The sequence below is a fragment of the Balaenoptera musculus genome, chromosome 4 (assembly GCF_009873245.2).
Source record: "Balaenoptera musculus isolate JJ_BM4_2016_0621 chromosome 4, mBalMus1.pri.v3, whole genome shotgun sequence".
Classification (NCBI taxonomy): Eukaryota; Metazoa; Chordata; class Mammalia; order Artiodactyla; family Balaenopteridae; genus Balaenoptera; species Balaenoptera musculus.
This window is the reverse complement of record NC_045788.1, coordinates 86,177,931-86,203,100: the sequence shown is the minus strand read 5'-3', so window position 1 is coordinate 86,203,100 and position 25,170 is coordinate 86,177,931. Positions and strand designations below refer to the sequence as shown.

The following is a 25,170-nucleotide window of genomic DNA, read 5'->3' as shown; positions in this document are numbered from 1 at the left end:
GGCCCCGCCCACCGGGGGCGTAGGGCGAGCCACGCGCGAGGCCACTTTGCACCCTCGGGTGTATGCGTCCTGCTTCCTGGCGGGCTGTTTAATCCTCCTCTGCCCGTCCATGGAGGGGGCCAGGCCCCCATCCCCAGGAGATGAGCTGGAGCTCTCGGTGATCCAGGGGCAGCCAGACGAGCAGGCGCCTCTCAATGGAGCCGTCCAGGGCATCTTTGCTCTAGAGGAGGAGCCCTGCCCAGTTCAGGTAAGGTCGTCTTCGCTCTGGCGGCGTTTTCCAACGGGCTCTGAGCCAGGCTGCCGGCCAGGACCCGGGCCTGGCACCGCACAGTTTCCGGTTTCCAGCCAGCTCTCTGGGCGCAGCAGACCCCAAGCGCCGGTGGTGCGCGCTGGAATATTCTGAATGGAGCAGACACAACAATGCCCTCCACCTTGAGCCTGCCCGAGGGCCCTCGGATCCCTCCCGCTCCAAGGAACTTGAGGAATCTTATCCGGGAGGTGTGCGGCTGCTCTCTTCAGAGAGAGAATCCCCAGAGGTAGAGGTGGTCTTAAAAAGTTCTTTAACTTGGTTTTTCTTTTTCCAGTAGGGAGAACCAGCGATAACTGGTGTCTCTTTTTCTTGAGAATTCTTTGCCTTCCTTTCCTATACTGCCTTGCTACTTGCCCTCGCCCTCCACCCTCCCCCAGCCTTCACCCACCGCCCACCATCCCCCATCCCGGCTCGCCATCCCCTGGGTCTACACTTTCTGTCTTCTCTCTGTCTGGCCATTTAATTTCACAGGAAGAGATGTAGGGGAGAAGGGAGAAAAGAGCAAGTACAGAAGGCCTGGGGGGTGAACTTGCCCTGCTCAACTAAGGGAAATAATTTCCAAGTTCTTGTCTCAAAGAACAAGACTATGCCTCGTTTGCTTTGGCCTCATCTCAGTTTCTAAGTAAGTGCCTGGTGATGTTTAGGCTGAACTCTTCTGATTCAGCTCTAACAGGGGCAGGAAAGTTATTCATTCTGATCAAATGCTTGTAACACAACAGAGACTTTGACTTCTACCTTCTGATTAACCCTTCTAACTGGCTTGATGTTAATTTGGTATATGGAACTCCGCATATATACACATATGGTTCCAACCTGGTTTTTCTAGGGCCCTCTCCTCTACTGCCATCCCTTTGGCAGCTCAACTGTTGATTTCGGGCATAAGCAGGAAATTCAGAAGTTGAAAGCATTGCTTTTGCTTCCTCCTTGATTCCTAGTAATACTGTAAAGTCTGCTTTTATAGGTACCCTGGAGAGTAATTTGGTACCTTATATTTGAATGAAAGATGAATACCATAGAAAAATGAAAGTTGGAGGAAGATGATTTGATCTCTGTGCAAGTGGCTGCAACTGTGGACTTGCTGTATGGATCCTCCAAGGCAATGTCTAGGAATGGGAATTGGGAGTACTTGCCTTATGTCAGATAGACCCAGGACACCCCACGGACTCCATGGTTTGGGACTGAATCCAGAGATATGAATTCTGGTGACAACTTCCCCATTAAAAGGTGTGTCCCAAGGCAAGGCACTAAGGTCTATGTTTTCCCAGCTGTCAACTGGTGGTAATGTAATGTGGCCAACAGTCTTCTTTGTGAGGCCTGGGAATGCATGTTGAATACAATGGAGGAGTAGACGGTGCAGGACACATACAGGGTGTCAGTATTTTATTATCATTTAACCTACCCGGTAGAGATTGCTTTTTCATGTTTTAATTACTTCCTTGTTAGCCAGGTGTATACAGATATCTGAGACTTCCTTGTGAACTAGCTTTGTAGGAAATACAAAGCTGTGAAGGAAATAGGAAAGCTGTGTGAGGGACAGAATGGCGTGAAGATGAAGGGTTACATCAGCACTTGGAGAACATTCTAGAAATGCTTGAAGAGGAAAAATTTTTAAAAAGAGGAAAAAAAAATCCTCATCTAATGTGTTAATCATTCTCTTTGGTTCCATAGAATCAGTTGAAGTGTATTTTAAATTGAAAAGTCAACTAGTGTAGCCACAAGCACAAGATCCAGACTCTTAAGACTTTTGTGTGTAGGTCTCTTTAAACTGTATGTTAAGATTTCCAATTTTGAAAGGTAGCGTAAGTCCATGTGTTTTTATTAACCATATGTTTTGTACCTATCATGTGCCAAACACTTCTGCTACATAAATGCGTTTAATGAGCACAACAAACTTCAGAGGAAGGGGGTGGCATTCTGATTTGACAGAAGAAGAAACTGAGTGAAGAACTTGAGACTCAGGAGTTACCAAAATACTCAAGTTCACCCAGTGGTGGCTCTGAAATTGAACTCAGGCTGTTTCTCAAACCTGTGCTGCTTTTTTTGATTTATTTTATATGTTTATATATATGTACATAATTTGAATATATAAATAAAATTATATATAACTTATATTTATTTCTGTATAATTGCCTGTTATATATTATTACTAATTTCTGTAAGTTATGGAACGTAGGTGAAATATGAGGAATTGAGTAGCGTATCTGGAATGATGAGGGAGACGTGAGCAGATGGGTAGATGCGTGAGGAGCAGGGAACAGTTTGGGGACCATCGGGAAGAAGACATCCCATATCATGGGTATCTTCCTACTTGGAAGGGCTAATCTGGGAGGGTATTCAAAGGCAGTAGAAAGAACTTTCTGTCTCTTAATTTGGGTTTGGGGGCTTGAGGGAAAACGATTGTAAGCCATTGAACTTCACTCTGCCTGCCATCACTGTAAACATGGCAATATAGTTGGGTCAAAACTGGAAAAGGCATTAGGGATAATTGAATAAGACTACTTTTCTTTAATGGCTCATTTCACGGACTCTGACCTCAGTTTTCAGATAGAAGTCCCAGAGGCATTTTAAGGGATGGCAGCATCATTTTAATAATAGCAATAATAATCCCTGGGTAGTTTTGAGGCAGGCAAGACATATATGAATGGGCTAGCTAAAAATCAGCCCATTGACATGTGTTGTTCAGAATTTAGGACAAGAATCAACTGGCTCTTCCGTGCTTGAGTCAACAAGTGGATTAAATCCCACAATGAAGATTACAAAGTATAGATTTTACTGTGTGCTAAGAAAATTTCCCCCTGATCTATATAATACCTTTTCCTAATTGAGCCAAAGAGAAGAAAAGCTTTTTGTATCCAAGAGATATGTAGTCCTGCCATTGTTTCAGGACCTTATGTCATGTATTTGGACCTTATTTGAAGAGGGATGTGAGTATATCTGGGGGAATAGTCAGAGGAAAGTCACAAAAATTCTTGGGCCATATACTGCAATCATAGAGTGTAAGATGCAGTTTGCAAAAATCTTCAGAAGCCACTCTGGAGAAGAACCTGCCTGTGGCTTCTCCTCATGACCTAGAATTTGGGCAAGAAATGCTAAAGAAGGCAGTGAAGGAGGCATTGTGTTTTCATGGCCCAGTGTGCATGGGTAGCACGCATCTGCTGGATCAGAGGCTCTCCACCCTCAAGGCAGGGTGGACTCTCCTGGGGGCACTTCGAAAAAATAGAATTCCTGTGTTGATTCTAGTGTGCAGACCGCTGAGAAGCACTGTACTCCGTTGATGGGTTGGGTGTGGCTGACAGACCATTTTACGATGACTTAAAATATGTGAAGATTAGTCATTCAAAGGATAGTGGTCTCGGCCTTCGGGCTGATGTCAGGAGAAGGGGGCCAGCCTGTAGGATGGTCGTGATGGGCTGGACCGGAAGAGGCATTTCCTACAGAGGAGGGCTATGTAATTCTGAGCTGAGTTCCCGCAGGAAGTCAGAATATTGGTCTCCTCACACCACCAGCGCCCTAGTTTGTGGTCTCTAAGGGATAGCATAGGTGAAGGCACAAAGGGCCAAAGAGGTGCATTGACCCTCATTCATGGGCTCATTTGAGACTCCAAACCATTTCATTTTGCACTAATCTTTATGGTTCCTGCTGTGTCTTGTACAAGGACTGAAAATGGCATGTGTCTCAGGAGCTCTGTAAATAGGAAGGTATGTTTCGGTCCCCTGAGAAGTTCAAGGCTTCTTGTACTGGGACTCCTCTTGCTTGTGTGCCTTGTTGAGCCTCTAGCTTTGGTGACCTTGGAGCAATGCTCAGTCTGTGGGTAGGGGTGAGCGGTGGTGCCATCCCTGGACTCCACACACGCTTACCTCAGGAGGGTTTCCCTCTGTCCAGATATTGACGGGGCCTTTACTGCACCCCTCATACCCCACCCGAAGGGCCAGTGCATGCAGGGGCTCCAAAGTGTGACCACTCTAGAACTTCTCAAAACTTTGGGCGCCCACTATAACTAAGCAACACACATTTATTAAGTGCCTGTTACTTGTATGAGGCAGAGGTATGGGATATGAGAGGGGAATTTTAAGAGCCACCCTTCCTTCTGTGTGGTTTCACTTTCCCTAGGAAGATAAGGCCAGTATCTGTTTATATTCAGACCTGAAACCAGACAAGGCAGGCAGTGGCAGCGGCAGATTAGCTGTGTGTACTGGGAGATCTCTCCACGGGTGGGCTGGTAGGGAGGCCTCCACGAAAGGAGAGATTTGACCTGGTTCCTGAAGAGCAGGGAGGCTCCAGGCCAGGGGCCCACCCCTCGTAAAGCAGCTGATTTACCTTGGGAAGTCTACATTGACAAACTGGGGCCGCTCCCACCTTCCCTGCAATCTGATCCCCTGGGTCCGGGTAGGGCCTAGGTGTTTGTTGTTTAAATTCCCCTTCACGTGATTCTGATATGCAGGCTTGGACCCTCTCATTGAGAAAGATTAAACTGTAGTCCTTGCGTGGACAGTTTCCTTTTCTGATGGCTGCCACTAAAATCACGATGGGAGAGAAAGTTAAGGAGGCACAGATTCAGGAAGTGCCTGCTGCCGCTTGGTGAGGCAGGTGAATACTCCACGTAACCACTGCCTCCTGTGTGTTGAGAGCCAGTGTCAAGTGCGCTCAGGGGCTCCGAAGTGTGACCTCCACTCTACCCTTGTTTAGCAAGTGCTTCACGTGCGTGATCTCTAGTTTTTATAACAGCCCTGTGAGCTAGATTTATTACTTACGTGTTTTACAGGTGAGGACCTTGGGGCTGGTGAGTTTCAGTAAGGAGTTTGCTGATAGTCACCCTGCCTTTAAGTGGTATAGCTGGGATTGGGATCCTGATACAGAAAACACATTTTTTTCCCCATCATATTCCATTGTTTCCCATGGTCTCCATGTAGGAAGTAGGAGGAGAGGAATGGGACCTTTTAGGGACAGGTGGCAGTACTGAGAGTGGAGGTGGCCGGGCGCACTCATAACCTGGAGCCCCACACAGTGCCTGGGGGACGCTGTAGACCAATGGGAGAACGAGTGAGCGGGGCAGTGTCACGCAGCAGGGATTAGTCCTGGCTAATCTCTCCCAACTGCATCTTTGAAATGGGTTAATACCTCCCTTACAGGGCTGTTCAGATGCAGTGAAACGGGGTTGGTGTTCAGTAGACCAGAGCGGTTGAAATTATTTACTTTGACCCCACCCTCTGCCTCACTACACACATTGCAGCTATTTTCTGGTATCTCTCCCATCCTTGTCCTCCCTTTCATTCCCTTTCCAGGCCCTTATTACATAGAGTCTGGGCCCCAGCAGAAGGTTCTTAGCTTTTTCTTGGTCTAAACTATACATGATTCTCTTAATCTTCTACTCAGCTTTCGTGTGCCAGAAACCTTCAATGGGTTCCCAGTACACGCCAATTTAAGTCCAAACTGCTCTGGCAGCATTCAAGACCCTCTCAGATATGCTCCAACCTTTCACTCCCTCTAATCTTAACTCTCATTACTTGCCTCTGAAACCCACATTCCTATCAGATGCATCTCTTGGCCAATTTCATTATGAGTCGACACGGAGGATATTCTTTCCTGGGTTTGGAATGCCTTTCTCTGTCCATCCTTCAAAATCCTGCCTGTCCTTCCCACCTCAGAGTCCCCAGAGCATTTTCTTGCTAACTTCTTTGTGAGGTTCCATTCTGTCCTTTTGTAAACTTGCCTCAGTAGGGTGGAGCCCCTTGAGGTCAGGATCCTGCTGCCTTCATTTCTGTGTCACTGGCCCATAGTGAGTATTAAAAAATGTTTGTTGAGGGCTTCCCTGGCGGCGCAGTGATTGAGAATCTGCCTGCCAATGCAGGGGACACGGGTTCGAGCCCTGGTCTGGGAAGATCCCACATGCCGCGGAGCAACTGGGCCCGTGAGCCACAATTACTGAGCCTGTGCGTCTGGACCCTGTGCTCCGCAACAAGAGAGGTCACGATAGTGAAAGGCCCGCGCACCGCGATGAAGAGTGGCCCCCGCTCGCCACAACTGGAGAAAGCCCTCGCACAGAAACGAAGACCCAACATAGCCAAAAATAGAAATAAATAAAGAATTATTAAAAAAAAAAAATGTTTGTTGAAACCAAATGAGTGCCTCTAAGTCTCCGTCTGCTTTCCAGGCTGACAAGGAAAGCCCTTGGAACTCCTGTAATAAGAACTTGGTGGGAAAGTGCAAACTGTGGATGGTCCTCGCCTCTGTTTTCCTGGGTCTCGTTATAGTCATCATCATAAGCTTATGTCTGACTGGAGGTAAGAGCATTTAAACAGGACTAAATTGATGCATTTTGAGAACTCATGTAATGCTTATGACTTAAACGCTGAAATCAAAGACCTACTCACTGCTACTTCATCGTTTATAAGATGAATTTAAAACTGGTTTGCGGTATGTTGTATAGATGGGAGATATACATGATTTTTGCTTTTCTTTTTTATTTTCTTTTTTGTATGTTTTATGAACTCTGGAAAAAGTATGGGGGTCATTGTTTTACTTTAAACGCTACCCATTGGATGTTGAAGATTTCTTAAATTTTTAATTTCCATAAACACTATGTTTTATTGTATCTTACACATGCGTGTTTGAAAAGTTTTTAAAATAATTTGTTTGGTAAAGATAATTATTGTAAAAAGGTAATTATTGTATAACGATAACTTTATCTGATGTACCTGGTATATTATTGTAATGGTAAAATGATGAATAATGTATTTGGAAGCATTTAAAAAACTTTATAGAACCATGTATCTGTAAGCTGTCATTATTTTAACTTATTTTAGAAATCACTATTTGTGTTGTATGTGGTACAAAACAAAAATTCACATGGTGCTAAATATATATTTTACATGCATTATCTCATTTTATTTTTTATTATGAATATGAACATAGTACATGTTCAGTTACCCATAAAGCCCATCCACATTATTAATATTTTGTTATATTTTTCTCTAGTCTTTTTCTTACTTGCATTTTAAAAATAATTTGCGATCAGATTGTTTTTTATCATCCTGTGGCTTACCTTCAGGATTTTAATGTTACATTGAGATCATTTTGCCAATTCATTAAAAATTATTTGTGAACATTTTTTTTTTTATGACTGCATGATGTACTCTTCCACATCTTTTTAAAACCTTTTAGGTAGTTGCTAATTTTTTTATGATTATCAGTATTGTTTTTTATGATGCATAAATATAGCACACCCCCTCCCCCCCGTGGGCAATATTTCAATTTCAAAATAGGAAAGAAGAAATGTGGTTTCATTTCTATGTGTGGGTGATTGTAGGGTACCAGGGTGTGAGGGGGGCTCTTCTGGAACTGGGAGACTTGTGAGGGTGATCCGGTTACCACAGGATAAAGGTTGAGCCGGACTCTCCATAGCAAACCAAGTTACAGGATGAGAGCAAGAATGGCAGCCCCTGAGTTTCTCCAGAGGGGGCCCTGGGAATTCTCCTAAGGAACTGCATTTGTCACTCACCTCCTGTTCCCCCTTGTCCCAACCCTTTCATCTGCTGTCTCAAAGTTTTATAGTACCTGAAGAAATAGGAAAACTCTGATGAGGTGTGCCAACCTCTAGCATGTGAGCTTCCCAGGCAGGCACCATGTTTGCTTAGTTACTTAAGGCAGTGTTGAGGTGGAATGGCTGTGTCTTTGAGGCCAGAGGCTGGTCCTGAGGTAGGGAGAAGTTGGTAAGAGGTGCTGCCCCTCCTTCATCACACTGAGGACAATGGCTTTGGTATGAGTGTTGATACTCCCTCTTCCCATCATCTCCCACATGTGGATATTGAAACTGAAATTGAGTCACACAGCCTTGTCCTATCACAGCCAGCCAGTGCTGTCCTAAAAGTTGGCTGAACCATCTGCTGGCATCTGGCCTTTGTTATAACAAAGGATGGTGCCACAGATTTGGTTGGTTTGATATTTAGGATTCTAAAGCTCAAGACCCAGGGATTTCCCTGGCAGTCCATTGGTTAAGACTCCATGCCTCCACTGCAGGGGGCATGGGTTCGATCCCTGGTTGGGGAACTAAGATCCTGCAAGCCGAGTGGCCAAAAAAAAAAAAAAAAAAAGCTCAAGACCCAAGAGCTGCCTTCCATTCTCATTCTCAGAAAGTCATTTGACCTCTTCAAATCACGAAGAGCAACCTGCAGAAGAAGGGATTCCATTTCCCTCCACAGTTTCTCAGGGGGACTTGAGAGTTCACAGGATCAGATTCAGGGAAGAGTTTTTTAACACTTGTGGTGCAAACTTTGTTTTCAATTTGGTTATAAAATTGTGTTTAAAATATGTTAATGCCGTAAGAGAGATTTTCGAACTTTTACTTTTTTTAAATCAGGGAAATACTTTTATTTTACTTGGCATCTCAACGTTCAAGAGTTTGGGCTTGTGGGGAGGGTCATAGTAGGCAGTGGGGGGTGTAATGGGTAAAAAGGAGCAGGGACAGGACTCCCTCCATGACAGTCCCAGCCTCACCCAGAGCAGCTCCACGGGCACTTCTGGGATGACAGTCTGCAAAAATCAGCCATTGTCCAATTGTCAAGCCCGTTGATATGAATCGAATATTGGTAGAACTTCTGGGCGCTGTGTAGAAAATGCTGCTGTCTGGGAAAAGGGCAGGTGGGAGAGTCGAAGGCTGTGCATTCGTTAATGAATGTGGGAGGGGCGATAAGTGGGTAGGGGAGAAAGAAATCCAGACTATTAGGTATATTGTACAGCATGGGGAATATGACCAGTATTTTATAATGACTGTAAATAGAGTATAACCTTTAAAAATTGTGAATCACTACATTGTACACCTGTAACTTATATAACATTGTACAGCAACTATACTTCAATTTTAAAAAAAAGAATGAATGTACATTCGTTAAGAAGTGATGCTGTCTGGTTCATTAAGAAGTGAAGTTTCTCAGGACCTACCTTTGCCATTCCCCTCCTCCTTCCCTTTCTCCCAACTCCTTACTCTCCTGTCTCGGGGCTCTGTAGTCCCCAGACTGAGGCTCAGAGGTGGAGGTGATGATAAATGGGGAGCTGGAGTGGACCCAGAGGGGACACTAAATACATCCCAGTACAGAAAGATATCCAATTTGGGGAGGAGCCAGTAGGGTACCCAGAATGAGGTGCCCAGTGGGGAGCTGTATCTTGTCACTGACATTGATAGGAATGGCCATGATATGGTGATAATACAAGCAGACCAACCTGTGGTCAGGTTTATTATTATTAATTCTCTACAGAATGTGCACCCCTTCTTGCCTGCACCTGGAGGGGGCTCTCCCCCCAGTCTGCCCATGGTATGCCACTGAAGTGATGGCAAATTCAGGATCACGGCTCGGCTTAAGGCATTGAGCCTGGGCTGTGTCCACAGTGTGGAGGAGAGGCTAGCACTCCACCAGGCTCACAAGAGACAATGAAACCTTCTTAAAATGGACAGTTTGGGGTTGGCGGAGGGGCGTGGGCAGAGCTCAGGGAATCCCTCCTGTTAAATCTAGAGGCCTGGTTTTGTCCCAGCTCTTTAGGGAAAAAGTATTTAATGGATTTTCTCTTTCTCCCTAAGGAATTATAAATTCCTTGGTGTGAAGGGTAAAGGAAAAAAAAAAAAGTTTTCCTCTCTCTCAAAGTCCTTTCCTGTCTGGATAATTTGGAGAATCAGATAAGCATCCTCAAGGATTCTGCTTTCTTTACTAATTTGTCCGAACAGTGAGGGGAGAGACCCTAGGAATGCCTTAACTGGTGAAACCTTTCCTTGGTTTGGGAAAAATATTTTAAATGTTACAGAAACCAAACTGTGACAAGTAGGTGGATGCTTAGAAATATGATTTAAAGGTGACCAGTTTTAACAGTCTAGGAACCCTTATGTGATGTCCCCCAGCTCTCTTACCGTACGGGCTTTTCTATGAGTAGGGGAGACTCTGGTACTGAGATGCAAGCAGGGACTTCCTATGTGGTGCTGTATTGGATGGGTTTGTTTTGCCTTGAGTTGGGAATAAGAACCACATCTTATGACATCACATGGTCCTGGCAGACAAGCGAGTTGCACAGGCTGCTCCCTGGTATAGGGTGACTCATGGGAAAATCCTAGGCAGACAGCAAGCCCAGTATCTTGAAATTTCTTTGCATTTTCACCTGCTTCTCTTTCCCTCACATCTCATATGTTCTCCTGCCTTCCCAAGACTGACCTCTCCACCTGTGTTCTCCATAGAATCCTCTCCAGCTTCTTCTGACCTGTGGACCTTCAGATAGAGCCCTTTCTTTCTAAGCATCCTTTCGGGCCTCTTCAAATGTGCTCACATAGTCTCTCCTTCAGAGCAATCTTCCGTCAGCATCATGCTACTTCATTTATATATTTCTCTCTCCCTCTTTTTTCACTGGCAAACTTCTAGAAAGAGAGGTCTGTATTTGGATCTTATCTCCTGCTCACTCCTAAACCACTGTATCCATTGGTCCCAAATTGTTCTTCCAAAGGTCAACAGCAAGTGTCTGATCATAAAACCCAATGGCCTGGGCTTCCCTGGTGGTGCAGTGGTTGAGAATCTGCCTGCCGATGCAGGGGACACGGGTTCGAGCCCTGGTCTGGGAAGATCCCACATGCCGCGGAGCAACTAGGCCCGTGAGCCACAACTACTGAGCCTGCACGTCTGGAGCCTGTGCTTCGCAACAAGAGAGGCCGCGATAGTGAGAGGCCCGCGCACTGCGATGAAGAGTGGCCCCCGCTTGCCGCAACTGGAGAAAGCCCTCGCACAGAAACGAAGACCCAACACAGCCAAAAATAAATAAATAAATAAAAATAATAATTAAAAATGAATATCTGCTTAAAAAAACAAAAAAACCAAAAAACCAAAAAAAAAAAAAACCCAACAGCCTTTCTCCCTTCCCCTGCCCTGTTTGCAGCCTTCAGCTCTGTCCACTGTATTGTACTCTTCCAGGCCTTCAGAACTCTGGACTTCAGGACTTTATTTCTGCCTTTGACTCCGTGTTGTGATTGCAGGAAGCATGTCTTCAGCCTTCTCACTTTTCTCATTCTTCATTCTTTCCCTTGAGAAGCTCACTTAGTCCCAAGGCAGCAGCCATCCCCTCTCGGAGGTGCCCCCTGGAACACTTTTCCTGAGTTTTAGTCACGCACTTTGCTGGAGTTCTGTACCTGGAAATAACTGTTATCATCTTAATCATTATCCATGTGAAACTACTAGTCATGTGTATCCCCTTCTCCACTGAGCTCACCTTTTATAGTTTCATGGTGAGTCATGAGGCCAGGTTTATTTCATCCAATTGTGTAACTTTAGGCAAATTCTTCAATGCTCTTGGCCTCAGTTTCCACATTTGTAAAATATAAATGATTTCTGAATCTGTGTCTATAAATGTACCTTGACCCTCCTACTTACTAGCTCAATTGACTGACCTAAACAAATTATGCATTTTTTCTAAGCCTCAATGTCTTCATTTTAAAATAAAAACATTAATATTTAATTAATAGGGTTGATTTGAGGATTACATGAGGTAAAAACTACAAGCGCATAGCAGGGTATCTGTGCATAATGCTTAATACAGTAGCTGTTATTCTTCCTGTTACCTAGGCTTGATACTTTGGAACATTTTTGATTTCTTCTTCTTTCCTATAGCTAGGTAATGACCAGGTCTTATCAATCGTTCCTTGGTAGTGTCTTGATAGAAACTTTCAAAATTGACTACCTGCCTACTGCAAGGCTCTGTGCTGTATACTTTATATATGGTGGTTCTTATCTTTACCGTCACCTACAGTGTAGGCATTTCTGTTGAGGAAACTGCTTCAGAGATTTAAGTGACTTGCTCAAGTAACATGGCTAATGACTAACTGAGCTGGAATTCAAACTAAGTCTGGCTGCCTTTACAGACAGCTCTGTTTCCACCATCCTGGTCTTTCTTCTCCCTCCCTTCCTTCCTTCCTCTTCCCACTGCTGTCAATCGAAATCTGTCTCTCCCATTCTTGTCCAGTGGCCTCTCTGCCTCCAATCTCCCCCAGTTCCATTTCATCCCATCTGTCACCAGCAGGTTTACCCTCATCTCCTTCCTGGGAGGCATTTAACAACCTCCATTATCTCTTGAAGACATCTGGCATTTAAGGCCTACCTCTCCAGCCTCATTTCTTATATTCCCGCGTAAGAGCTGTTTTTGTGTGCCTCCAGTGTCCTTTGTGTATGTACTACAATTTTTAAATTTTATTTATTTATTTATTTATTTTTGGCTATGTTGGGTCTTCGTTTCTGTGTGAGGTCTTTCTCTAGTTGCGGCAAGTGGGGGCCACTCTTAATCGCGGTGCGCGGGCCTTTCACTATCGCGGCCTCTCTTGCTGCGGAGCACAGGCTCCAGATGCACAGGCTCAGTAATTGTGGCTCACGGGCCTAGTTGCTCCGTGGCATGTGGGATCTTCCCAGACCAGGGCTTGAACCCGTGTCCCCTGCATTGGCAGGCAGATTCTCAACCACTGCGCCACCAGGGAAGCCCTTGTACTACAATTCTTTAAAGACGTTTTCTCTACATGGAAATACTGACTAGGTTAAATCCCATTAAAAACATAAAAATTCTGCTGACTGAGTAAGCCTATCTTTTTGCTGTTATTGTTATTTTAACACACACAAATATTTAGCCAGGTTGTGTACAGATTCATTCAGATAATACAAGTTAAGTATATGTCATTAGAGCTATTATTGGAGACCTCTTTACGAACTTGGCATTTCTTTCTTCCTTTTTTTAAAAAAATTATCATTTATTTATTTATTTATTTTGGTTGTGCTGGCTCCTTAGCTGTGACACGCAGCCTCTTTAGTTGCGGCAGGCAAGCTCCTTAGTTGCGGCATGCATGTGGGACCTAGTTCCCTGATGAGGGATCGAACCCGGGCCCCCTGCATTGGGAGCACAGAGCCTTAACCACTGGACTACCAGGGAAGTCCTGAACTTGGCATTTCTTAATAAAAGTGATCCAAATTGGAAAAGAAGTAAAACTGTCACTGTTTGCAGATGACATGATACTATACATAGAAAATCTTAAAGACACTACCAGAAAACTACTGGAGCTCATCCATGAATTTGATAAAGTTGCAGGATACAAAATTAATACACAGAAATCTCTTGCTTTCCTATACACTAACAATGAAAGATCAGAAAGAGAAATTAAGAAAACAATCTCATTTACCATCACATCAAAAAGAATAAAATACCTAGGAATAACCTATCTAAGGAGGCAAAAGACCTGTACTATGAAAACTATAAGACACTGATGAAAGAAATCAAATAAGACACAAACAGATGGAAAGATATACCACGTTCTTGGCTTGGAAGAATCAGTATTGTCAAAATGACCATACTACCCAAGGCAATCTACAGATTCACTGCAATACCTATCAAATTACCAATGACATTTTTCACAGAACTAGAACAAAAAAATCTTAAAATTTGTATGGAAACACAAAAGACCCTGAATAGCAACAACAATCTTGGGAAAGAGAAACAGAGCTGGAAGAATCAGGCTCCCTGACTTCAGACTATACTTCAAAGCTACAGTCATCAAAACAGTATGGTACTGGCACAAAAACAGAGATGCAGATCAACAGAACAGGATAGAGAGCCCAGAAGTAAACCCATGCACTTATGGTCAATTAGTCTGTGGCAAAGGAGGCAAGAATATACAATGGCAAACCTGGCATTTCTTACTGCCCTTGAGTTCAGCAGTTCTGTGACTCCTGTATCCATTCTCTGGCATCCTTATTCCTTTCTGAGGCAATGATATCTACTCTGGAAATGTATGTGGTGGGTGTAGAGCTCAAAGATACCCATTGCAGCAGCATTTATAAATTGGAAAGATAAAAACACTAAATGGTTTTAGAACATTAGTGCAGCCATTAAATAATCTTTGCAAGGAATTTTAAACACGTGGGGAATGGCTTTTGATATGTAAACAGCAACAAAAGAATCAAGACAGATAAGAAATGATGACAACAAACAACAAAAAGCAGTATACAAGTTACCTTCTCATTAAGACCTCAAATATATAATATAAAATATGGGGGGACCTTTTGATTAAAGAATTATTAGTAATTTTTTTCTTGCTTTGCTACAATTTCCTATACTTTGCAAGTTTTCTGCTTTGAGGGCATAACTTTTATTCTCAGACAAAAATAACATGATGACTTACAACAAATAAGGATGCAGGGATAATTCCCTGTGTTGGGGTCCCCAAGATCACCCCCAGATTCAGTGAGACTGAAGACTCACTTGCTGGTAAGACTCATAGGACTCAGCATATACTCATAAAGATGACTGATTTATTACAGCTAAAGGATATAAAGGAAAATATGGAGGCAACCAGGTGCAAGCTTCCAAGAGTCTTTGCCCAGTGCAGTCACACAGAGTGCACTTAATTCCTCCAGCAATGAGTTGTGACAACACGTGTGAAATGTTGTCCACCAGGGAAGCTCATTAGAGATTCAGTTTTTATTGGAGTTGGTCGCATAGGCAGGCTCTGCCCGGTACCCACCAAAACTCCAGACTCCCAGCAGGAAAGGAGAGGCTCAGCACAAGACACACTGTTTCTGCAAACAGTTGAGGCACAGCCAGCCACTCTTACCAGGAAACGTGAGAACACTCCAGAGATCCAAGTTCCAGATTCCAGCCAGGGGCCAACATTGCGCTGGCCTTGCTAAGACTGGCAGCCTCTGGTCCGCTCTGTTAATTCTTCTGCACATTCCCTTGCTCCTCATGCCTCACACTTCAGACTTCCTAAGGGAATAAGGACCAGGACTCTTACTTCCATCATAAACCCAGAATTGATGCCACTGTGGCCTTAGAGTCCAGTAAAAGAGGCTGATAATGGTACATTTGAGGTGTGGGATTACAGAAAAAAAATTCATGGCAAACACCTGGTTCCAGTCACCCACGCCTTTCTTGGGGCCGGAGAGGTGGTCCCCGAGTGACCCCGGCAGGAAACCAGGGGAGCATAATTAGTGCCAGCATGCCAGCTTTGAACTCCTGGCTCCGACTTTGGGTGTTTTTCCTTTCGCTCTAACTGCTTAAAAAATCAGTTAGCTCAGAGTCCTTAGAACACAAGCAGCCAACTGTTGTCCCAGGAATGTAAGTCCCGTGAGCCCTGGGGCTCTGAGTGCAAACAGAGTGTGTCAACATTCCCCTGTGGGACATCCTGGAGAGCGATGACTTCATGCTCACGCTCTCAGATTCTAATCCCCAAGCTGTTCTGCTCGATGATGGTAACTTCCTCAGCATGTGTACAGAACCGAAGGGGATTCAGCAAAGTTCCTTGCCCTGCTCCTTGCCCCCCGTCCCCCATTGTTTTCTGGCCCCTCCAGAACGTCTCCAGCGCCTGCCTTGACACCTGTGCATGTAGCTAAGCTACAGGGTCAGTTTAACAAAGGAGTTCATGTTCTTCCCACTTGCTCCCACCGCGCTTCTCCCAGTCTGTGTTCAGTGGAATCTGAGCCCCCCGTGGCATCAAATAAAACAACAAAATTTATATCATGATAGAGGCGAGCCCTTGTCTTTATTCAGCCTTACTGAGAAGAGAAAGCATTTCTGCTTATTCTTGCTTACTGTGTCCAGGCTTTATCCTTGATGAATATTCGTTGTTTGTTTTTTAAGTATAGCAGCCAATGGAGTAAATAAGTTTATTATTTTATGCGTGTGTTTACTTTTACTTTTTATACCCCCCCATTCTCTTTAGTAACCTATGTCGATGAGGATGAAAATGAAATACTTGAATTGTCGTCTAATAAAACATTCTTGGTTATGCTAAAGATTCCAGAGGATTGTGTAACTGAAGAGAAATTGCCTGACCTGCTCACGAAAAGGGTAAGATACCTTATGCATTGTTACTGGGTTCTTAGCGTTAGAGTATGAATTCTCCTGGAACACTTGGCTTAGAGCTAGCCGGTAAGTAGCTTCAAGCTTGGATTCTGGACAGTGGCAGACCCCGGTGCTTAGAAATGGATTTTCTGTAGTGCAAAGCCAGAGGGAGGCGCCCTGGCCTCCAGCTAAGTGCATCCTGGAGGATAGTGTTCTGTTTCTCATTCTGGTCTTTATACTTGATTCAACCTGAAGTTTCATTGAGGGTCTGCGATGTGCTCGACAGCATGCCCGGTGCCAGGGCCACAAGGTCTGTGCCCTCAGTGGGACCTCACAGTCCAAGTAGAGGAAGCAGTTGAATAGTTATAAACAGTGTGATATGTTCCATCACTGAGATACGTACAGTGTGTTTTGTATAACCACGGAGCTGGGGATGGAGGCGCGCAGGGCCTCCTGGAGGAGGTGACACTCAGGAAGAATCTTGAAATATGAAGTAGGGGTGTTCCAGATTAGAGAGCAGGGAACACTAGAGGATGTGCCCAGCAGTGTGCTATGGCCCCTGCATACTGTGTAGCGGACTTGGCAGAGGTGAGGCTGAACAGCAGGGGACGGGTCAGATCATGAAGGTTTCTGTGTTCTTTGGCGAGGCCCTGAAAGATTTTAATCTGCAGGCTGACATGGTCAGCTTCTGATTTTAGTTGTTCTGTGTGATGGTGGAAAAACACTGGAAGTAGAGCGCTTAGTTAGAAGGTGTTGCAATAATTTGGGTGACAAATGAGAGAGCCTTGAACTAGGGCAATGTCAGGGGGAGTAATTAAGGTTCAAGTGAGATTTCAGAGGTCTTCTCCCTCAGTAGGACTTCATGGCTGGTTGGATGTGGGTCTGAGGGAGAGTGTGGCTCCAGGCTCCTGGTTGGGTGGCCACGTGGGTGGACGGTGACATCATTCACGGAGCAGGAAATGCACGAGAATGAGCCTCTGTGCAATAGGGGGTCTCTGCAGCCAGACCCCCAGGGTTGGTGGGCAGTCCTGGTCACCTTGTCAAAGACAGGGTGGTTCACAGCCAGACCCAGAAAAGTTTTTGATAAGAAAACCTAAGCAAGACTAGCCTGCCGTCCGTTACCCTCTTCCCTGCAGTTGATAGTTTGAATGGAGTGAGCCCTCTTTATTTGGCTTCCATCTGATTCCATCTAGGTCACCCCAGAGTCAGTTTCTGGGCAGCCAGGTGCATACCGTTTGATTGCCCCTTTGATCACAGGAGTTTGTACCTTGCGAGGATTATTCCAGGTTTCTCTTCCTCCTTCTTTTCCTTGTTTATGTCTTATCTGCAGTTCCCTTTTCCTCCTTTCCTGCCACCTGCTTCCAGAGCAAGTTGCTGAGTGAATAGCCTGTTGCTACTTTCCTCTTGGTTGCCTTTTTTTTTTTTTTTTTAATTGTTTGGCCACGCCGCGTGGCATGCGGGATCCTAGTTCCCCTACTGGGGATCGAACCCGCACCCCCTGCAGTGGAAGCTCGGAGTCTTAACCACTGGACCACTAAGGAAGTCCCTTGGGTGCTGTTTTGATTGAGGCCTTTTGCACTGGCCGAGCAGAAACCAAGTGAGTCAACATCCACATGCGTTACCTGTTACAGACTGGACACTCTATGTCGAAGGGAACTGGATATTAATCACTCACGTTAAAGCCGTATCTCTTTTGCACAGAAGCAGGCGTGAGCAGATTCTACAGGTGTTTTTAACTCATCACCGTGTAGTGGCTGAGGAACAGGGGCTGGCAGATCTCTGGGGCAAGTTCACAGGCCTCTTTGAGCTTGTTCCTGCTCTGATAAACGGAAATCACCGCACTTTCCCTGTATACCCACAGGTGCATATGAGGTGCGTATAAAGAACTTTGTAAGACATTTTTAAAAAGAATTCTCTGATTTGCAGGTGATAAACGTAAGGTGCAGTGAGCTGAAATGACTCCTGCCACTGGCTTCCCAATCAAATACGTTCAGGAACAAAAATGAGGAACTTAGAGATATTACTATCTAATTATCAGGTCAAGAACCCCTTTCTTCCACTTAGGCCAGTTTCCAGAAGTTTCTGGACATGGAAGGTAAATGGGAGTGGATATTGAAACACTGTGCCCTCTCTTTTGCTTTACTGTCTTGCTTTTCTAAGCACAGTTTTCCTGGCCCCTCTCATATCTCACTGCCAGTTTCCTTCTCTTAGGATTGGGACCGATACTCTGCTTAAGCCAGCCCGTTAGCCCTGTGGTGTCATAGCTCAACCCACATGCTTGTTGCAGGATTAGCGTTGACCACTCTGATGATGCAGGGAAGGCATCCCTCTTCCTCTGGAATCTGTTTTCTTTTGTTTTTGTTTTTTTAACATCACTTTTTAAAAAGTTGAGGTATAGTTGATATACAGTATTGTAAGTTTCAGGTGTACAACATAGTGATTCACAATTGTTAAGGTCACACTCCAATTATAGTTATTATAAAATATTGGCTATATTCCCTGTGCTGTACAATATATCCTTTTAGTTTATTTATTTTATACATAGTAGTTTGTACCTCTTAATCCCCTACCCCCATCTTGCCTCTCCCTGCTTCCTTCTCCCCACTGGTAACCACTAGTTTGTTCTCTGTATCTGTGAGTCTGTTTCTTTTTTGTTATATTCACTAGTTTGTTTTATTTTTTACATTCCACATATAATTGTTATCTTACAGTATTTGTCTTTCTCTGTCTGACTTATTTCACTTAGCATAATGCCCTCAAAGTCCATCCGTGTTGCTGCAGATGGCAAAATTTCATTCTTTTTTATGGCTGAGTAATATTCCATTGTCTGTATATACCACATCTTCTTGATCCATTCATCTGTTAATGGACTCTTAGGTTGCTTCCATATCTTGGCTATTGTAAATAATTGGAAGCTGGTTTTTGATGAGCCACTGTGCCTGACTCTGGTGATCATCAGCTCACTGGGCTCTGAGCTCAGTTTGTACCCAGCCTCATAGGCATAGTGTGAGAGACACCAGAGCAAGGGGTGAGGAGCCCCTCTTTTCACTTTTTTGGTCCCAAAGTGGGTAGTGTGGTTAACAGCTCCTAAATATGTCAATATGTCCTAATTATAGCAGGGGACCATGCCACCAAAAAGAATGTTAGAGTGGACACTGAAAGTGATCTAGTATACCACTCCATCTCTTAACATAAAATTTTAACTTAAAATTTTTTCTGAATACCTACTATGTGCAAAACACAGTGATTAGGGCCCTAAGGATTAATAAAGGAAGGATGAGAGGGAGGGAAAAAAGAAGGAAGGACAAACATAATTCCTGACATAAGAAGCTCAATCTAAAAGGAAGAGAGTGGCATTATTGTTGTTATTGTTTTCAGCTCTTGAAAAATAATCCCGTCTATAGCATCCTCATCTTCTTCCCTGTCCTTCTGAGCAGCCCTGGAAGAGCCACTTTCCAACCTCCCAGGTTTTCTAAATGACTGTCGGCCTGTTGGCAATATTCTTTTCTCTTGGGGCTCAAAAACTATAAGATGAGCCAGTCGTTTTCCCCCAAAGTTCTTAACACTTTATGCTACTTTCCTCCTTGATATTCAGAAGGAGACACTCTCCTCCTTGCTTCATCTCCACTGGGTGGTGTGATAAAACATGAGGAAGCTGGCCTTAGTGTCTGTAACATCTAGGATTGAATCCCTTTACTAGCAGAGTGGCCTGGGCCATGTTTTGTAACCTCCCCGAATGCCTGGAATTTTTTTCTTTTTTGATCAGTGAGAAAGGGAGAGATAGCAGAGATAGCAATGCCTCTTGTGTCAGATTCTTATGCAGATCATAGCAATAGTGACAGGATTAGAGGAGGTGCTCTAATCCCCTCTGCTCTACCTTGGAGGGAATGAATTGTCACCAGTGAGTTAAGTGGGAGCGAAATATGGATACAGCCTCCATGAGATTCCGCTTGGAATGGGTGGGAGACAGGTGGGCAGGTTTTCCTGGGGGTAGTTCTGCTGTTTGCTGCTGGATAAAACAGTGAGGCACCGAGCCGTGATGGGTGCCGCGGGGCGTGTCAGGCCCAGCATGGGGGAAACCAACCGTGGGTGTGGAATTTCTAGAACAACGTCAGGGCTGAGGCTTCAGGCCGGCAGGAGTGGGCCTGGCCGGGCTCTCAGAGGCCTGGCCGTGGGCTTGCTTCCAGCCTCAGAGCTGGGTGCATGCTGGGGGGTGTACCCAGATCCCAGCACTGTCCTCCTGCCTGCTAAGAACAAGGCATTTAACTTTCAAAGTAAATTTTAAAGAGATGCAATGTAAATACATTCAGCCACAAGTTCTCGGGTGCTATAGGTGAGAATTCACATCTCTGAAACATCATGAAAAGACTAATCAAAGACTGGGAGAAGATATTTATGACACAAACCCAACAGCTAGTGTCCAGAATGTAACACCAATCAGTTTGGATAAGAAAAAGACAACCCAAGAGAAAGACAGGGCCCTAATAGGCAATTCAAAGGCGAGAAATCCCACAGAGTTAATAAACAAACAAAAAGATACTCAACCTCACTAGAAAGCGAGACATTGCCAATGAAAACGATGTAAAACACGATGTTGTACTCATCAGATTGGCAAAAATGGAAAAATCTGGTAACATTAAATGCTGGCAAGGCTGTGGGAAATAGAGCATTTATACATTGCTGGGAGGGGAGTGAAATGGAGAGCAATTCAGAAAGACTTAGTTAAGGTGGAGATGTGCTAACTCTTGGACCCAAGTCCATCCCTTGGTATACGGCCCAGGGAAACTCTTACCTGTATAAGAAGAGAGGCTCAGAGATGTTCAAGCAAGATCACCTCAGCATAGTTTGTAGCAGGAGAAAATCGGAAACAAAGCCCATGGCCACCAGGAGGGGAAGGGATGAAGTGGAGAAGTCATTTCATGGAATCCTTGCAGAGTTAGGAGTCGGATTGAATGACCTCCATCTAGATGTACCATTATGGGTAAACCTCAAATGTGATTTTGAGTGAAAATAAGCAAGTCAGAGAAGATTATGTAGAATATGGTATGTTTTATTTGAATAAAAATGTGCATTAAATTTATGTATAGTTATGATTACACAGGGGAGCGTTAGATTTATAAAAACATGCATGGAAAGGATACATGCCAGCTTCAGGACACTGGTTAGTAGTGGGGAGGGAGGAGGAAAAACAGAATAGTGTGTAGGAGTAGCTTTAGCTGTGTTGGGTTTCTTCGCGTAAAGGGCTCAACTAAATATGGTAAAATGTGAAGGCATGAAACCTGGGTAGTTGGGAACACAGATGTCATTATTTTTTATGGTTGCAACACTTCATGGATAAAATAAGAGCTCTGTATCTTTGCCATTGTTCCCCCACTTGGTCCCATTATCCAGAAACAGCGTGGCTCTTTCTCCTTGGAGTGAAGCCCTGGAGAAAGGAGAGAAGAGGCCCTTGTTCGGTGATGTACGGGGCCCTGAGTGGCCTGGTTTGCGGTCTTCCTAGCCCCGCGGGGGTTCGCTCCTGCTCATGGCGCTTCAGGTCTGTGTGGGCCCAGGCTGCCGACCAGTTAGGCCACAGGTCTCAGCGCAACATATGAGATGTTGAAAATCCCAGCCTGGTCACTTGGTCCTTACAAGTGAGATCCCTTGAAATGAATGGTAACTTGAATTTTGGTTGGTGAGGGGCCCACCCCTTCCTGTTTCTTCATCCAGAGCCTCTAGGTAAGTTAATTCCTCCCTAGAGTTGGATCTCCTTTGCTTAGGAGTAGTTTTGCTTCATCAGGTGATATGCAGTACGATCTGGCAGTAATGTGTGTGGTTGTTAATTTGACCCTGTTTGTTTTAGCTCACAGATGTGTACAGTTCATCACCAGCTCTGAGCCGTTACTTTACTTCAGTTGAAAGCATAGACTTCAGGTAAGAATGTGGAGCATTACGTGCTGGTGTCTCTCTGGAAATCGACACTCATCGCTAGTTACCAAAAAGGACCGCCCTAATCTCAAAGCACGGAGGGGACCAACGGAAGACAGAACCATAGTGTCAGTGCCGGGAGGGTCTTTGGAGGCCAACTAGCTCAATGCCCTTATTTTACGAAGGAAAAAAATGAAACCCAGATAAATTATATGACTCAACACAGTAACAGGGAATAGAGGAAAAGCCCAGACAAACCATTTCTGTTTCCCAGCAGATGCTCGAATAAGCTAAGAGTAGAAATAGAAATAGATCTCAGATAATGATGTGATTATGTACTGGCTTTTGCTTTTGAGGAACACAAGTCATATACAAGTTCATGCTCCTTGTATAATATTAAAAAATAGGGCTTCCCTGGTGGCGCAGTGGTTGAGAATCTGCCTGCCAATGCAGGGGACACGGGTTCGAGCCCTGGTCTGGGAAGATCCCACATGCCGCGGAGCAACTAGTCCCGTGAGCCACAATTACTGAGCCTGCGCGTCTGGAGCCTGTGCTCCGCAACAGGAGAGGCCACGATAGTGAGAGGCCCGCGCATCGCGATGAACAGTGGCCCCCGCTTGCCGCAACTGGAGAAAGCCCTCTCACAGAAACGAAGACCCAACACAGCCATAAATAAATAAATAAATAAATTTAAAATAAAAAATGAAAAAAAAAATAAATAAATAAAGATACATGCTACCGGAAAGGTACACATCTTGCCTTCCCCTGCCCCACTACCCCTGGAAACTTCATGTGCCAGTCAATTCCGCAGTGAATTCCAATCCCTTCTACAAAATGAACAACAATCACTGATCTGTGTGATTTCTTCTGTGCATGTATTTACCATATATACTTTGTGTATTATACATGTGTAACATATATGCACACATACATATTGTTTCCTTTTTAGTTTCCTCCTAATCTCTAATGTTTTTGTATATGTCTATAGACACTTAGGTAAAAGTGTGTATGTATGTAGAAGGATCATTTGATTATCCTTTTATATTGTTAGGACAAGATTTACAAGGCAAAGCTTTATTACCTGCTGTGCCTGAGATATCCCTGGAATGTGACCATCAAAGGCAATTTTACATTGAGGTTCCTCCTCTCAAACCATAAGTTTCCCAAACCTGGGAGGGGAAGCACATGAAGCAGTGGTGCACAGTGGGGTAAGACCAAAGGGATCTGGAGTCTGAAAACACAGTGGCAGGTTGCCTTGTCAACAACACTATTCCTCCTTCTTTATGGACCCCCAGTGTGCATGCTACCTTATGGTGACACTTTTGACCTAGCCTATTTTATTCATAAATTACTGGTATTAAAACGCCAATAGAAAAGGGAGAAATGCATAATCAGACCCAACTTTCCTCTGTGCGCTTGCCCTAACTTACAATTCAAAGACAGAGGTGAGAGAGGAAGGATATTCAGAGCATAAAGAGTCTTACCAAGAATCCAGCCCATATTACGGGGTCTAGAGGAGATGGGATTGCATAACGAACGGGTTGGGGTATAAACACTGAGAAAAACCCATCAGAAAACTGATTAAAACAAAATCTGAAGAGTAACGTGAGAGAATCTATTTATAAAAGTTATTTGAAAGAAAAACCCAAGGGTTTTAGGATTTTTGGATAAAGAAATTCTGCTGGGAAACATTTTTGTTTCATTTTTTAAAGTCCAGACAGAGTTTCAACAGTGTGGAACTGAGAAACAAACGCATTGCCTCCAAAGCCTGCTGCCGCATGTGGGCAGGAAGGAAGCAGCTGAATCCCTGGCAGACGGGCTTGTATCCATGGTGGATCCCATCTCAGTCCTGGACCCACCAGCAGGAACCTGGGAAAATGTCCTTTGGTTCATCAGCTTCTGGGCCCACTGTAGTGGTGGGCAGCTGAGGCAAAGCCCACAAGGTTCTCTGCTTCCCTGAAAAATCCCTCCTCTCCCCTCAAAATTCAGCCTTATGTCAGTTCCTCCTGTGACCTGACTTGGACGGACTAGGAGGGGCTGGCCAGGCCAGGTTAGGCAGCACGACCCTCTTATTCCGCTTCTGGCCTGATCTTCTGCAAGTCAACCTCTGCTCCGTTCTGTTAGCAAACCCCAGTCCTTGCCTGTGGGTGTGCAGGGTGGCTGCGCATCAAGATGTTGACCATCATTAGCTATAATTAGAGGGTGAAGCACTGGGAACAAGCAGTGGCACCTGCAAACCAGAGTAGCTGGCTTAGAGTTTGAAAGCACATTTTCACCTGTCTGTAGAGGCATCCTTGAAACTGTGAATTTCTCTAGAGTCCCGGGTGTACGTTATTTGTATGAAACTCAGGGTTTGGCACATCTCTTGGCTGTAGTGGAGTTTATAACCTCAACTGTCAGCGCATCAGTCTAAGAGTATTGGCCTATGTGACCTCTGGCCACAAGAGGGAGCTCTTTGCCAGTCGTTGGCAGGGACGGTGTCCTGATTCACTCCTGGGACTGGCTTGTCTGCAAAACTTGCCCTTATGTAAAATAGATAGCTAGTGGGAAGCAGCCGCATAGCACAGGGAGATCAGCTCAGTGCTTTGTGACCACCTAGAGGGGTGGGATAGGGAGGGTGGGAGGGAGGGAGACTCAAGAGGGAAGAGATATGGGGATATATGTATATGTATAACTGATTCACTTTGTTATAAAGCAGAAACTAACACACCATTGTAAAGCAATTATACTCCAATAAAGATGTTAATAAAAAATTTTTTTTTAAATAATAAAAACAAACAAACAAAAAAAAGATGTTAAAACAAAAAACAAAAACAAACTTGCCCTTGGGTGAGGGTCTCAGATGTGGCCACTCTTAAATATTTTATTGCTGGCTCTTAATCTGGACCTTTTTAAAAAATCTAGGCCTTCTTGAACCAAAGGATATCTGTTGAGAAATCTAAATGTTAAGGTAGCATTTAACAAGCTGTATAGACTGTTGATTAGCTGAGGATAGCCTCATGATTATTTTTATTTTAGAAATGGGAAAGTATGTTCTAAGAAGATGAAAACTCCCTTTCCTTAGATCCCCTTACTGAGAGTTTGCAAAACCTTAGGAAGTGGAAATGGGA

The 25,170-nt window shown here is 44.4% G+C and overlaps 1 protein-coding gene across 5 annotated transcripts in view; it reads left to right on the top strand.

Moving 5' to 3' along the window:
- C4H3orf52 (chromosome 4 C3orf52 homolog) overlaps positions 1 to 25,170 on the top strand; it is a 47,411-nt gene continuing 22,241 nt past the window's right edge. For all 5 annotated transcript variants that reach the window (XM_036850996.1, XM_036850994.1, XM_036850993.1 and 2 more), the window contains exons 1-4: positions 1 to 247; positions 6,462 to 6,591; positions 16,032 to 16,159; positions 21,996 to 22,066. In XM_036850996.1, the coding sequence (XP_036706891.1) occupies positions 110 to 247; positions 6,462 to 6,591; positions 16,032 to 16,159; positions 21,996 to 22,066 (467 nt within the window). In that variant the 5' untranslated portion in view covers positions 1 to 109. The remainder of the gene's footprint in view (positions 248 to 6,461; positions 6,592 to 16,031; positions 16,160 to 21,995; positions 22,067 to 25,170) is intronic.